The sequence below is a fragment of the Odocoileus virginianus genome, chromosome 11, assembly GCF_023699985.2.
Source record: "Odocoileus virginianus isolate 20LAN1187 ecotype Illinois chromosome 11, Ovbor_1.2, whole genome shotgun sequence".
NCBI classification, from domain to species: Eukaryota; Metazoa; Chordata; class Mammalia; order Artiodactyla; family Cervidae; genus Odocoileus; species Odocoileus virginianus.
In genome coordinates this window covers 27,140,309-27,154,536 of record NC_069684.1, presented here as the reverse complement: position 1 = coordinate 27,154,536, position 14,228 = coordinate 27,140,309, and the positions used below count along the sequence as shown (strand labels likewise).

General features: G+C 49.3%; 1 protein-coding gene across 5 annotated transcripts in view; it reads right to left on the bottom strand.

Moving 5' to 3' along the window:
* Positions 1-7,171: 7,171 nt before the first annotated feature.
* KAZN (kazrin, periplakin interacting protein) overlaps positions 7,172-14,228 on the bottom strand; it is a 1,309,273-nt gene continuing 1,302,216 nt past the window's right edge. For all 5 annotated transcript variants that reach the window (XM_070474078.1, XM_070474075.1, XM_070474076.1 and 2 more), the window contains 2 exons: positions 12,514-12,628; positions 7,172-10,706 (listed from right to left, as the gene is read on the bottom strand). In XM_070474078.1, the coding sequence (XP_070330179.1) occupies positions 10,542-10,706; positions 12,514-12,628 (280 nt within the window). In that variant the 3' untranslated portion in view covers positions 7,172-10,541. The remainder of the gene's footprint in view (positions 10,707-12,513; positions 12,629-14,228) is intronic.

Genomic DNA, 14,228 nt, shown 5'->3' with positions numbered 1-14,228 from the left:
ACATGAAAGGATCCCACACCACGAAGTCCCCTGAAAGTTCCAGGGCACTGGGCTCTTCAGTCCGTGAGTGTGCGGCCCATCAGGACGTGACACTCTGGGCTGACCCCACCCATGGTGGGCACGTGACCCTAGTCTACTCAGCCCGTGGGATTCCACCCTGAGACTTTACTAGAACTACTGGGCGAGAGCCTCTCTATGTACAGGTAGCTAAGCTGGGAGTCTGTGAGTCTTGTGGCAATTTTGCCAGTTGTTGGGGACAACCTGTCTGGAAATGAATCTGACATAGAAAAGGCAAAGCCAAGGGATGAGGAAAGATGAAGATCCTGAAAATATCACTTGATGCTCTGCACCCAAAGCTAGTTCTCTTTCACTATTCTTTTTTTGTTTTTTAAGCTTATTTACTTACGGCTGCGCTGGGTCTTCATTGCTGTCCATGCTCTTTCTCTAGTTGCAGTGGGCAGGGGCTGCTTCCTAGTTGCAGTGTGTGTCCTTATTGCAGTGGCTTCTCTTTACGGAGCACGGGGCATCAGCAGGTGTGGCACTCAGGCTCTAGAGCATGAGGGCTTCAGTAGTAGCTCATAGGCTTTGTTGCCCCAGGAATCTTAGTTCTTGGACGAGGGATCGAACCCATGTATCCTGCACTGGCAGGGAGATTCTTAACCACTGGACTGCCAGGGAAGTTGCATCCTGCATTATTCTTTACAGATGCTGATCACTTCCTTTCTGTTGTTAAACTAGTTTTTGAATTGGGTCACTGGCTAACACAGAAATACCACTTGTCCTAGAATCTTTCTTTCCCCAGTTAAGTTTTTCTAGAGCCTTGCCTATCCCCTCCCCACCCGTTCACCAAATCATAAGCTTCTTGAGGGCAGGGCTTGTATGGAAAACAATTCTCTCTCGGTTCTATGTGGCAACAGAACTTTCTGCCACGATGAGAATGTTCCCTATGTCACAGGCAGCTGTGAAGGGTTTGAAATGTGCTGGTGCTACTGAGAAACAGGAACCTTAAATTTTATTTAATTTTAATTGATTGGTAATTTAAATTTAAAGTGGCTTGGCTGCCAGATCAAACAGCATAGTGGTATAGCATCTTGCCATGGTGGTGGTGGTGGTGCTCAGTTGATTTTTATTGATTGATGGATTGATCTGTTCATTTGCTTAATGAACAGGGAGAGGGTGACGTTGCTGTATTGGTGGATACAGTACGTGGGCAGTCACGGCCCCACAGGTTCCACGCAGATAAATGTAATGCAAAGTTGAGAATGCAGAATGTTTCAGAGGAGGCCCAGATCAGATTCTTTGGAAGTTCAGGGAGATCCACTGTGGTCCAGAGGGAAGCTGGGGGTCGGATCAAACAATGTTCTCAAGGAGATTAATCAAGTATGAGATTGATGAATCGGTGCATTGCTGAGGGCCTGCTCTGGGAGGCAGGCCTACATCTGCAGTGCATGTGGAGGGGTGGGGCTAGGCAGCACAGTGCGTGTAGATGGGGCTCTGCTTCTCAGCTCTGAAGCCTGGGAGAAGCCCCTTCACTCACGGTGCCTGTTGTCTCATCAGTAAATCGGAGTTAGTAACACTATGCCTGCCTCCTCTGTCTGTGGAATTTTTCCAGGCAAGAACACTGGAGTGGGTTGCCATTTCCTTCTCCAGGGGATCTTCCTGGCCCAGGATTGAATCTGCATCTCCTGTGTCTCAAGAGAATCACAGGCAGATCCTTTGCCACTGGGAAAGCCCCGCATGGATAGAACAAACACACGTCTTAGCTACTAATGATGATGCAAACTGGGTCCCCACCTCTGGGGGGCGTGATGAAACTTAGGACCCTCCCAGAGACCCAGCCCCTCACCTCAGCCCTGCAGTGGGCTCCACCCCTCCATCCAGCAGTGCATGCATGCTAAGTTGCTTCTGTCATGTCTGACTCTTTACGACCCCATGGTCTGTAGCCAACCAGGCTCCTCTTCCATGGGATTTTCTAGGGAAGAATACTGGAGAGGGTTGCCATTTCCTTCTCCAGGGGATCTTCCCAACCCAGGGATCAAACCCACATCTTTTATGTCTCCTGCATTGGCAGGCAGGTTCTTTACCACTAGTGCCACCTGGGAAGCCATCCAGCAGTACACCCCCTAAATGCTAGGGTTGCCTCGGCTATGGGAAGTCAACCCCAGTAAGACACTCTTCATGGTTCAGATGAAAAGAGAGGAGCTGGGCATTACATTCAGGTTCAATCAAGTTTCATTTGAGGTTCCTTCCTTACTCTTGGAAACCAGCAGCACATCTGGCAACCAGTATGGCCTAAAAGAGACATCTTGGGTTTCCACGTGGGGTGAAAGAAGAGGCACTTGGCATCTCTGTTACCTCCAAGTCATCTGTGCCCTGGGAGCCCCAGTGCCCATGGGGCGATTGTATCATTTTGCAACCAGGGAACCTAATTTAGCCAAGAACCACAGCAAAGGGAAAGATGGACCCATTTTGCAGAAGGCGGGGGCTTGTGTCCGATTTTGCCACTAAGAGAATATTTCTAATTGCATCAAGGATGACACAGATGGGCAGGAGCCAGCTCAAGTGCCCTGGGGGTGGACAGAGACCCAGCAGAGGCTCTGCTGCTGCCTGATGCCCCTTGAGCCCCTCAGAGGATGAGCCTCTCGCTCCCTTCCCTCCAGCCATGTGGGCCTTTAAAAAAAAAAATCTATTTAAATATTTATAAAACTTGGCGGTGACAGGTCTTAGTTGTAGCATGTGTGATCTAGTTCCCTGACCAGGGATTGAACCTGGGGCCCCTGCATTAGGAATGGGAAGTCTTAGCCACTGGACCACCAGGGAAGTCCACACATGGGCCTTTTTTTTCAGCCCTATTTACTGTGCTCCTCCCACAGGATCTTTGCACGTGCTGACCTGCTGTCTGAAATCCTCTACCCTTGTCCTCTGCTGAACTCCCCTCTGTCCAGCCCTCACTTCCTCTCAACTACGTTAAATCCTCATAAGATAAGCTCTCTGACTACCAGTTACCTTGGCTCTCTTGTTCAAGGTTACAATTTCACGCTGCTCAGGAGTATTTGATTTATGCCTCTCTTCCCTCAGTTCAGTCACTTAGTCATGTCTGACTCTTTGCGACTCCATGGACGGCAGCACCCCAGGCTTCCCTGTCCATCACCAACTCCTGGAGCGTGCTCAAACTCATATCCATCGAGCCGGTGATGCCATCCAACCATCTCATCCTCTGTCATCCCCTTCTCCTCTTGCCTTCGATCTTTCCCAGCATCAGGGTCTTTTCAAATGAGTCAGTTCTTCGCATTAAGTGGCCAAAGTATTGGAGCTTCAGCTTCAGCATCAGAACTTCCAAGGACTAATTTCTTTTAGGATGGACTGGTTTGATCCCCTTGCAGTCCAAGGGACTCTCAAGAGTCTTCTCCAACACCACAGTTCAAAAGCATCAATTCTTTGGCGCTAGCTTTCTTTTTTTCCCAATTCTCACATCCATACATGACTACTGAAAAAACTACTCTCTTACCTGCTGAACGGTAATTTTTGTGCAGAGGCTGGGCAGAATTTCATTCACATTGTCTCCATCCAGAAGGGGGCGACAGAGGATGAGATGGTTGGATGACATCACTCAAGTCAAAGGACAGAGTTTGAGCAAACTCAAGGAGATGGTGAAGGACAGGGAAGCCTGGTGTGCTGCAGTCCATGGGGTCACAAAGAGTCGGACACGACTGAGTGACTAACAACTGCTTACCTGGATGTTCTTCCCCCAGATCTTTGCAGGGCTGGTTCCTGCTCAAAACTTATGTCTCAGCTCAAAAGTCCTCTGGGACCTCCACCCATCCATCACACCTACCACTTTTCACATCTGACATCAGTCACCCCAGTCATGGATGAGGTTCTTGTCTTCCTTCACTACATTATATGAGTCCTACCCTTGTATACCTAGCACCAAGAACAGGCCATGGCACCCAAGAGGATTCACTAAATACAGTGTGCATGGTCAGCTTGCTGAAGCTGGCTGTGCCCAGGCCCATCTCACAGTGTCTTCTAACTCTTCCAAACCCTCCCTGTTTGATGACATTTCCTGAGTGTCCGCCCTCTGCCTAAACTTAGCAATGAGCTGGGGCGTCCGGCTGGGCTCCTGTCCTGGGAGAAGCGAACAGTTGGGTTCACTGGGTTGGAGCTCCATCAGGGCCAGTTGGACCCCTGGGTGGAACCCTCAGGCCAGCCCCCACGTCCTGTGATTTGGGCTTTACCAGGAGGGCCCAGCTGTCAGCCAGGATCTTAATACTCAGAGTGTGTCTCTGAGCCAAAAGTACAACCTGGGAGTATATTAGAAATGTGAACCTCAGGCCCCACTGCAGACTTCCCGGGTCAGCATCTGCATTCCAGAAACACCTGTCCCTCCAAGGTGCACAATGAAGTCTGTGTGTTCCATCACTGCTCCGGATTGAATGTCTGCATCCTCCCAAAATGTATATATTGATAAACCCTAACTGCAGGTGTTGGTATTAGGAGGTGGGGACTTCCTGGAGGTGACCAGGTCATGAGGGTGGGGTCCTCATGATGGGATTAGTGCCCTTGTAAGAGGAGAGATCAGGGAGTTTGCATCCTCTCTCCTTCCCTCCAGTCGTGAGGGCACAATGAGATACGAAGACACAGTGAGAAGGCCACCGTCTGCCAAGCAGGAAGAGAGGGCTCACCACTGGCTGAATTGGCTGGCACCTGGACCTTGGACTTCCCAGTCTCTAGAACCCTGAGGGATGAATGTTGGTTGCTTAAGACCCCTAGTCACTGGTAGTATGTTGTAGCAGCCTGAGCCACTGAAATAACCACAAAAAAAATCAATTCTGATCATCTGGAAATATGAATTCCCTGGAGGAGGGACACAGCAAAGCAAATGATACCAAGGATGTGGTGACTTGTTTCCCCCCCGACAATGGGGCCCCAGGATATAAGGCAGCACTCTGACAGGAGGCACCAGACTTTTCCTGAAGGAAAAAATGCATCAGAATGCATCCATTTTGAATCCTACCACCTGGTAGTTCAGTTCAGTTCAGTTCTGTTGCTCAGTCGTGTCCAACTCTTTGCGACCCAGGCCTCCCTGTCCATCACCAACTCTCAGAGTCAACCCAAACCCATGTCCATCGAGTCGATGATGCCATCCAACCATCTCATCCTCTGTCATCCCCTTCTCCTCCTGCCCTCAATCTTTCTCAGCATCAGGGTCTTTTCCAATGAGTCAGCTCTTCGCATCAGGAGGGCAAAGTATTGGAGCTTCAGCTTCAACATCAGTCCTTCCAATGAATACCCAGGACAGATATACTTTATGATGGACTGACTGGATCTCCTTGCAGTCCAAGGGATGCTCAAGAGTCTTCTCCAATACCACAGTTCAAAAGCATCATCAATTCTTCGGTGCTTTCTTTATAGTCCAACTCTCACATCCATACATGACCACTGGAAAAACCATAGCCTTGACTAGATGGACCTTTGTTGGCAAAGTAATGTCTCTACTTTTAATATGCTGTCTAGGTTGGTCATAACTTTCCTTCCAAGGAGTAAGTGTCTTTTAATTTCATGGCTGCAGTCACCATCTGCAGTGATTTTGGAGCCCAGAAAAATAAAGTCAGCCACTGTTTCCCCATCTATCTGCCATGAAGTGATGGGACCAGATGCCATGATCTTAGTTTTCTGAATGTTGAGCTTTAAGCCAACTTTTTCACTCTCCTCTTTCACTTTCATCAAGAGGCTCTTTAGTTCTTCTTCACTTTCTGCCATAAGGGTGGTGTCATCTGCATATCTGAGGTTATTGATGTTTCTCCTGGAAATCTTGATTCTAGCTTGTGCTTCATCCAGGCCAGCGTTTCTCATGATGTACACTGCATATAAGTTAAATAAGCAGGGTGACAATATACAGCCTTGACGTACTCCTTTTCCTATTTGGAACCAGTCTGTTGTTCCATGTCCAGTTCTAACTGTTGCTTCCTGACCTGCATACAGGTTTCTCAAGAGGCAGGTCAGGTGGTTTGGTATGCTCATCTCTTTCAGAATTTTCCACAGTTTATTGTGATCCACACAGTCAAAGGCTTTGCATAGTCTATAAAGCAGAAATAGGTGTTTTTCTGGAACTCTCTTGCTTTTTCGATGATCCAACAGATGTTGGCAATTTGATCTCTGGTTCCTCTGTCTTTTCTAAAACCAGCTTGAACATCTGGAAGTTCATGGTTCACGTATTGCTGAAGCCTGGCTTGGAGAATTTTAAGCATTACTTTACTAGCATGTGAGATGAGTGCAATTGTGCAATAGTTTGCACAATGCAATAGCATTCTTTGGCATTGCCTTTCTTTGGGATTGGAATGAAAACTGACCTTTTCCAGTCCTGTGGCCACTGCTGAGTTTTCCATATTTGCTGGAATATCGAGTGCAGCACTTTCACAGCATCATCTTTCAAGATTTGAAATAGCTTAACTGGAATTCCATCACCTCCACTAGCTTTGTTCGTAGTGATGCTTCCTAAGGCCCACTTGACTTCACATTCCAGGATGTCTGGCTCTAGGTGAGTGATCACACCATTGTGATTATCTGGGTCGTGAAGATCTTTTTTGTACAGTTCTTCTGTGTATTCTTGCCACCTCTTCTTAATATCTTCTGCTTCCATTAGGTCCCTATCATTTCTGTCCTTTATTAAGCCCATCTTTGCATGAAATGTTCCCTTGGTATCTCTAATTTTCTCGAAGAGATCTCTAGTCTTTCCCATTCTATTGTTCCTCTATTTCTTTGCATTGATCACTGAGGAAGGTTTTCTTATTTCTCCTTGCTATTCTTTGGAATTCTGCATTCAAATGGGTATATCTTTCCTTTTCTCCTTTGCTTTTCACTTCCTGTCTTTTCACAGCTATTTGTAAGGCCTCCTCAGCTATTTGTAAGTCCTATGCTGGAAGGTGGGGGTAGGGGTGCTCCGCGGGGAGGAACAAGTCCAGGATTTGGAGGTGGGTGACTCAGTTTGAGTCCTACTCTGTAATGTCTTAGCTTTATGGAGCTGGACAAGCCTCTCAACCTTAGCCTCAGTTTCTCCATCTATAAAATGGGTTAATCACCACCCACAGCCCCCCACCACCCTGTCAAAGAGACTGTTGAAAAAACTGAATGAGAACACACAGAGGAAAAGGCCAGCTCATCAATGAAGTGCTGTGAAGTAGTATTTATTGTTACAGTGTTAAAATTCACTCTTGGGAAGACATTTGGGGCCATGACCAGCAATTAAATGTCAGGAACATCATCCTAGCTCATGGACAACTTGTTTCCATTGCAGCCGCAAACTCCTGGGGGTGTTAGGGCTCAGGAAATTCTTCTCATCAGCCAACTGCTGGGAAGGATGTTAGTGTCAGAAGATGCTATTTTGCACAGGGCTTCTTTTTCTTGCCACTCAACTGCCAGAAGCCCACTGGAACCTCGAAGGGCAGAGCAGAAGTGATAGTGTCCAGAACATATGGACTGTGATGGGAAGGGGGAGAGCAAGGCTTGGAACATCTTGCCAAATCATCCCATTCTGCTGGACCCAGCCCTGTTCAGTGACCTCAAGATGTGGGGTCACTATTCAGAGGCCCCTTCCATGCTGGCTGGGCTGTGGGGAGAGCCCTTCCCCTCAACTTCATCTGGTCAAGGTACTTCTGTGGCGTCTCCCTGTCTCCTGCACCCTGGGGTCCAATGACTGCAATGGTGAGACAGATTTCTGGGAGAAAGGCCCTGCTCAGCAAAGGACAAGGGAGCCTTTTGGAGGCGCACAGGGTTGGAAAGCTGAGCCTTCTTATGGCTCCAGCCTCCAGCTACTAGGAGGAATATGGGGTGTCTCTGCCTACCCTGGTTCTCCCCAACTTCTGGCAGCAACTATCTCTTTGGATAGGGCCAGCACCCATGAGCGCAGGTGACATCACCTCTCAGAGAAGCACATGCACATGGTTCCCAGGTCCAGATGTCATGTCACCACCCTTAAAGGACCAAGACCATGACCCAGGCTGTTTGGACAGGATGTGGCCAGTCACTGTTCCACGGGTGGCCACACTGCCAGCCTTTGCTAACCAGCTACCAGGACCTCTCTGCCGAGTCCACATGCCCTGCTCTTCTTGCCTGCCCTTGTAGCAGAGTTGACATTTAGGATTTTTCCCGCAGACAGAGCTTTCCTGATTTAACTGTGTGGAGCTTGTTCATTTACCAGCCAACCCATCCTCATGTTGAAAAGTCAGTTCCAAATGCTCACCTGACTGCCAGGGATTCAAAGAATTGGGCAAGCGAGAATGTGAACTTAGAGCATCATTTGGACTATAAGGCACATTCAAGGTCGCCCATATTGCCCCAGGCCTGCTAGCCGAATGCTGAGAATGTTTCGGGCAATGCCATTCCTTCCAGTGACCCGCCCCAATTGTCCACTTGCCCATCTTGTCCCCAGTGGGATTGAGTTGTGGAACAATGCATTGGTTTCATATAATCAGACCTGCATTCAAGCACCTCCCCATCTGCCATTCCTGCTCACCTTGTGAGAAAAACTGCCGTTCAGGTTTGCTGCTTCCTGAGAGGCAGACCCTGGCACCCCTGTCACCCAGCCTGGATGCTGGCCTGGGAGTGACCTGTGGCATCAGGTTAGAGGGAGGTTTTACTCTCCTCTCTGGGCTGTGGGCACTGCAGCCTCAAACCCCACATGTGTGGCTGAATGTCATAAAGATAGTGGATTTGGAGCCTCAGCAAAGCCAAGTCAGGTTCCAGAGCCTCACTCCTTGGGCCCAGGAATCAGACATGTGTCCCTAGGAATCAGACATGTGTCCCTAGGAGGTCAAAAGTTCAGACCAGAGTGGGCATCGCCTGTCTACCAAATAGGCATTTGGTTTCCGATGGTAAGAAAAGCTGTGCTTGTGTTAAGTTTAGAATATAATGGTCTTCAGCCTCAGGGAGGAGGATCTCTTAAGCTCACTGGGCCTAGGTTTGTGCTTTTCCCTCATGGGGAAATCATCCATTGAGTTGAAGAACAGGTGCTTTGACGGTTCTTGGAGGCCGACCCCTGCTTCCAGTCTTGGAAATTCCAACCTTTTATAGACTGGCGGTGCCAAAGGCCTCATTGGAAGTCGAACATCGTGGTTCCAAAAGAATCATGTGCTTTGATAACCAAAGTGTAAGTGGAACCCCAATACTGTCTGTCCATCCCTAATCATTTTTCAGTAATGAGGTCAATGAATTCAAGTCTGAACACAGGAATCAAACTGGTTTTCAAGGGCTGTGGGATTTTCCTCTTTTGGGGGTCCAGCTCTGTGGGGGCCCCAGAGAGCTTGCACATTAAACATGCCTTGCCCTCCTTGTGCTCATTGCTCCAACCAAAACAGCTGGAGAGAGTGAGTACAGTGTCAATTCTGTGTTGTAAATGGGAAATGAGACACCCATCCCAGACCCCATAACTTCCCACCTGTCTCCTGAGAGGGTACCAAATGTTACAGACGTTAGCAAGTGTTAATCCTCACAACATTCCCAGGAGGGAACCAGAAATATTGTAGATGAAGATGCTGAGGCACAGAGAGGTGAGGCCACTGGGAATAAGCCACACAGCAAAACAGCAGCAGAGTCAAGAAGAAGGCTGGGGGTCCTCTCCATCACCTTAGCGCCTGGTGAGCCTCAGCTCCGTTAGGGCACTGGTGAGCACACCTGTGTGTCAGGTGACAAGGTCTGCTGGGTGCACAACGACAAGCATTTCCCTGCTCTACGGTCACACTTGGGACAAGTTGTCACAGACCGAACTCAGTCATCCCCAGTCTTGTTGACACGATGTCCTTCATCCAGATGATGGGGTATCCACACTTCCTAGGAAGGCTGCTGCTCAGCCCCACCTCTACAGGGATCATCGCCATCCCTCCCCAGGCGAGGGGCTGGGTAGCCCTTCAACACATCCACGCTGACATGACACAAGGCTTTTAAGATTTGAATGACCTTCCTGTTTTGCATTCTCCCAAGGGAGATTCAGCGACCCAAGTCAGAAACTAAGTTCTCGGTCATGGAGGGCATGTCTGTGGGAGCTGAGACCACCACCAGGCTGGCTGGAAGGGTCCACATGAGGATGGTGAACCCCCAGCTTTGCAAGCTCCTGGAATCGTCACCACTGGGCTCTGTGTATCTCGCTAGAGTCCTACCTGCTCCTCTTGGGATGGTATCTTGGGGAACCCTGTGCTTCTTTATACCCAGGAGGCTTAGTTCAAGGCTCCCAGGATCACTTGGACTGCTCAGTGGCTGAGTCACTCAGTGGTGGAGCCTTGATAATGGAGGTGCTGGGCACCCTGATTGGTCCTTCAGGCTAGTCTTCTTCCAGGGAGCAGGGAAGTCTTCAGTCCGCTCCAGGCAGGCAGGCTGGTGCCCCCTCGTTCCGTCAGGATCCCATTCAAAGTCACGGCAGTCTGCTGAGATTTCCAGGGACCAGAGGAGCATCCTCAGGCCGAGATAACTATGTACAGTGGTGACGGTCCCGGGATGTCCTTCCTCCCCAGGCCTCTCTGTGTTGGGTCTGGTGGAGCATCTGCTCCTTACACGTTGGTGACCTCCAGGCCATTGAAGCCCTCCAGACGGCACTGCTCCGGCCTGCCCTGGGAGTCCTCGTCTCCGCAATCTTCATTTTGAAGAGAGCCATAGTCATCATGGAAATCAGGGTCTTTGTTGCTGAAGCCCCTTCCTATTTTTCCCAGGGGCAGCTGAGAAGAGAGGAAGGAGAACAAAGGACAGGAAGAAGAGAAAAAAGAATTGAATGTTTTTGGATCTGAGAAATGTGGTGTCTCCAATTACTGTGTGTCCTTGAGTAACTTACCTACCCACTCTGTGCTTCTTCTATGAGTAATAATACTCCATTGCTCAGGGAGACTGAGAGGAGGTTTCTGTGAGTTAACCTTATGTTGTATCCCCAACCTGAAGGAACCAGTTGGTTGCCAAGAGTGAGGACAAGTATAGTCTTTCTGATTATCCATCAAAGTTTCTCTCTTCCTCCTCAGCAGGATGAGAGGTGAGAATGTGCGGGTATGAGGTCTGACTGCATTCCCAGGTCAAGAAGAAATATTCTAGATGTGGCAGAAAAAGTGTGGGTTTTGGTGACTCAGAAACTGGGGTTTGGATCCCTGCTCTGCCACGTCCCAGCTGTGTGACCTTAGGCAAGTCACCCGCCCTCTCTAAGATTCAGTGTTCTCAGCTACACAATAGAACTAGTAATTCCTTTCTCTCGGAGTTTTTGCAAAGAGTAGAAACCCCATCTGGGAAGCACATAACAAGGTTCTGGCCACGCCATGTGTGCAAGCTCAGTTGTGTCCAACTCTTTGCAACCCTATGAACTGTAGCCCGCCAGGCTCCTCTGTCCATGGGATTCTCCCGGCACGAATATTGGAGTGGGTTGCCACTCCCAGGGGATCTTCCTGACCCAGGGATCCAGCCTGTGTTTTGGCAGGCAAACTCTTTACCACTGAGCCACATGGGAAGCCTCAAGGCACTAGCAGTGAGAAGCTATTATTATCAGACATGGTGGACCGGCAGTAAATATTTCTCTCTTATTTTCAACAGATGTCTATTGGAGTAGTCGTGACAGCGCTGTGTAATTATTTATTTATTTGACTGCCTTTCTTCCAGACCAGTGTTTCTTAACCTTTTTTCCCATTATTGTCCCCTTTAAAAAGATGACCTTTTACATATTTTTTCCCTAATCACACCCCCACCATGAAATTTTCATACCATAGGGCCTCTGTGCATGTGTATATGTGCCATGTGTATATCTGTGCTTTACACATAAAAAAGAGTAAGACTTTCTGCATCCTCCCCACTGAAAACCAATTCTGACCACTTTGGGGGTGATAGGACCCACAAGTGGGAAGGTACATTCTATACTGAAAGCATCTTAACGGTGAGGATGGTCATTTATCCACGCTTATCGCCCATGCTCAGGACATGTCTGGGACGCACTTAGTACCCAAAACTGTCAGCTGAATGAATGGAAGAATTTTGAATTACCCACTTCTGCTGTCTGTGTCTACACTCACACCTCCATTTAAGAATGTGTGTCGCTCTGAGGCCCAACTGAGCATGGTCTCATGCACCAGAGGCTCATCCGCTGCCCTTGTTCAGGCCACTGGAGTTCCAAATCTAAGGCCCTTAGAGTTTGGGGTGCATTGGAACCCTCTGGGCAGGCTGGCAGCATGCAGGTCCCCCTCGCCCCAGAGGCCCTAGTGTCAGGAGGCCCAGGTGGGTCCTGGAGTCTGCACGTTAAGCAGCCGCCCAGGTGAGTCTTATGTAGGCAGGTGAGACTTGCACTTTGAGACACAGTGTCAAAAGCCCCACAAGGCTGAGTGTGTCTTAACCATCATGTGTACCCCTGAAGGTGACTTCCAGGGCCCTCCTCCCAGCTGTGCGTGTGACCTGGTCCATCAACACTGCTCCACAGGGGGAGCTGGAAAAGGGTAACATGGGCCCAGACAACACAAAGGCTGCGGGACCCCCAGGAAAATACATGGAGTGACCTACCCGGCCAGCCTTGTACTTGATCCCACCGCTGTTCTCCTCCTTCCCTGCCCGGGTGATGCTGGAGGCCCTCCCAGGGGGTGTTCCAAATCGCTCAGCTTCCCGGATGCCTGTGCAGCTGGGGAGACACCCATTGCAAGTCAGTGTGGCCAAGGTGGGGTCAGCTACTGCGACCCAGAGACACAGACACTCAGTCACTCACACCGGTCACAACGATCACAACTGCAGTTCACTTAGTACCTCTTATGTGCCACCACTGTGCTAAGCACTTTACAAACATAATCCTCACAGCATACTAGAGGTCCAGCTTCCATCTCTGCTGGAGAAAAGGGGGCACAGAGAGGCTGAGCAATCTGCCCAGGGTCACACAACTTGGAGTGTGTCAGCAAATCTTGCAGAGCCAAGATTTGAACTTTGGGGTCTCAGAGACCCCCAAAGTCTCTCTTCAGCCCCCAGAACCCTGCAAACCCTATCAGGAGAGGCAAGACATGATGGGAGAAGCCCCACATTCCAGCTCCCTAGGTGTAGCTTGAGAAACATCAGGAAAGTTTCCCCCACTTTGCATTTGAAATCTGTGTCCCCCACTGACTCGTTGTCTGAAGTTACCCCCATCACCCCCTTCCCTGTATAAAAGCATCAAAGGTTTGTTAGACTAGGACTTGGTGAACTACAGCCAGTGGCCGAATGCAGCCAGCTGACGGATTTTGTAAATAAAGTTTTATTGAAACCTAGTCCATTTGTTTGCACGTTGTCTACAGTTGCTTTTTTGCTATCAAATCTGTTTTGATCCAGACCATATGGCTCCCGAGTGCTAACATCTTCACTGCCTGGCCTTTCATGGGAGAAGTTTGCCGAGGCCTGTGTTAGAATCTCAGGGCTAGTGTGTATGGGATACGGAGTTGGGGCAAAAAATTGGTTCAGAGCCAGGAGTTTGGAACTTAGTCTTCCCACCTGCCTTTCTTCTCTTTTAGATTCTGGGTGAACCTCAGTATCCCTGGGGCTCCTGTCCTTTCTTTGCCTGCAGGGTTCTCCCCAGCAAGGGCAGAGCCTTCCGTACCTCTCCTGCCAACTTCGCCAGTCCCAAGACACTAATGTCCAGTTATCTTCCTTGAGGCTTTAGCTGCATTGAAATCCTGGCTTTTCTCTTTACTGGCTGTGTGACCTTGCGATCATCGCTTTGTCTCTCAAAAGCTGGGTTTCTTCAGCTGGCAGGTGGAGAAGGTATTAGAGCCGACTTCATCAAGTGATTGCGAAGGTTAGTTAAAAAGTACTTTGGAGCTGAGCTGAGCATCTAGTAAATGGCTACAATGATAATAATTCAAATTAACAGTTATAACTTTAATGACAGAGGAATTGGCTCTGGCTGATGGGCGGTCAGGAATTGGCTTCGCAGGAGCAGTGAGGCTTGGCTCAGGCCACCACGGAAGACACATGAAGAGAAATGAACCTTCTAACACCTGCCTCAGAGATGCTCTGCTTCTTGTGGGGGAACTTCTGCTGAGAAAGTTCAAGGGAGGGGAGGGTGTTGTGCAGGGACCCACACTGGCTGCTGGATGGCAGATGAAGCAGAGTTCTCAGGTCCCCAGGTGCCAGGGCATCCCCAGCACAGGGAGGTTCTGGCTCTGTGGTGGGTCAGGGACCGACATGTTCACTGATACCCCTCCCCTCCCCTCCTCCTGGGGATGGAACCCCCTGGGTCTAGTGGGGGGAGCTGTTCA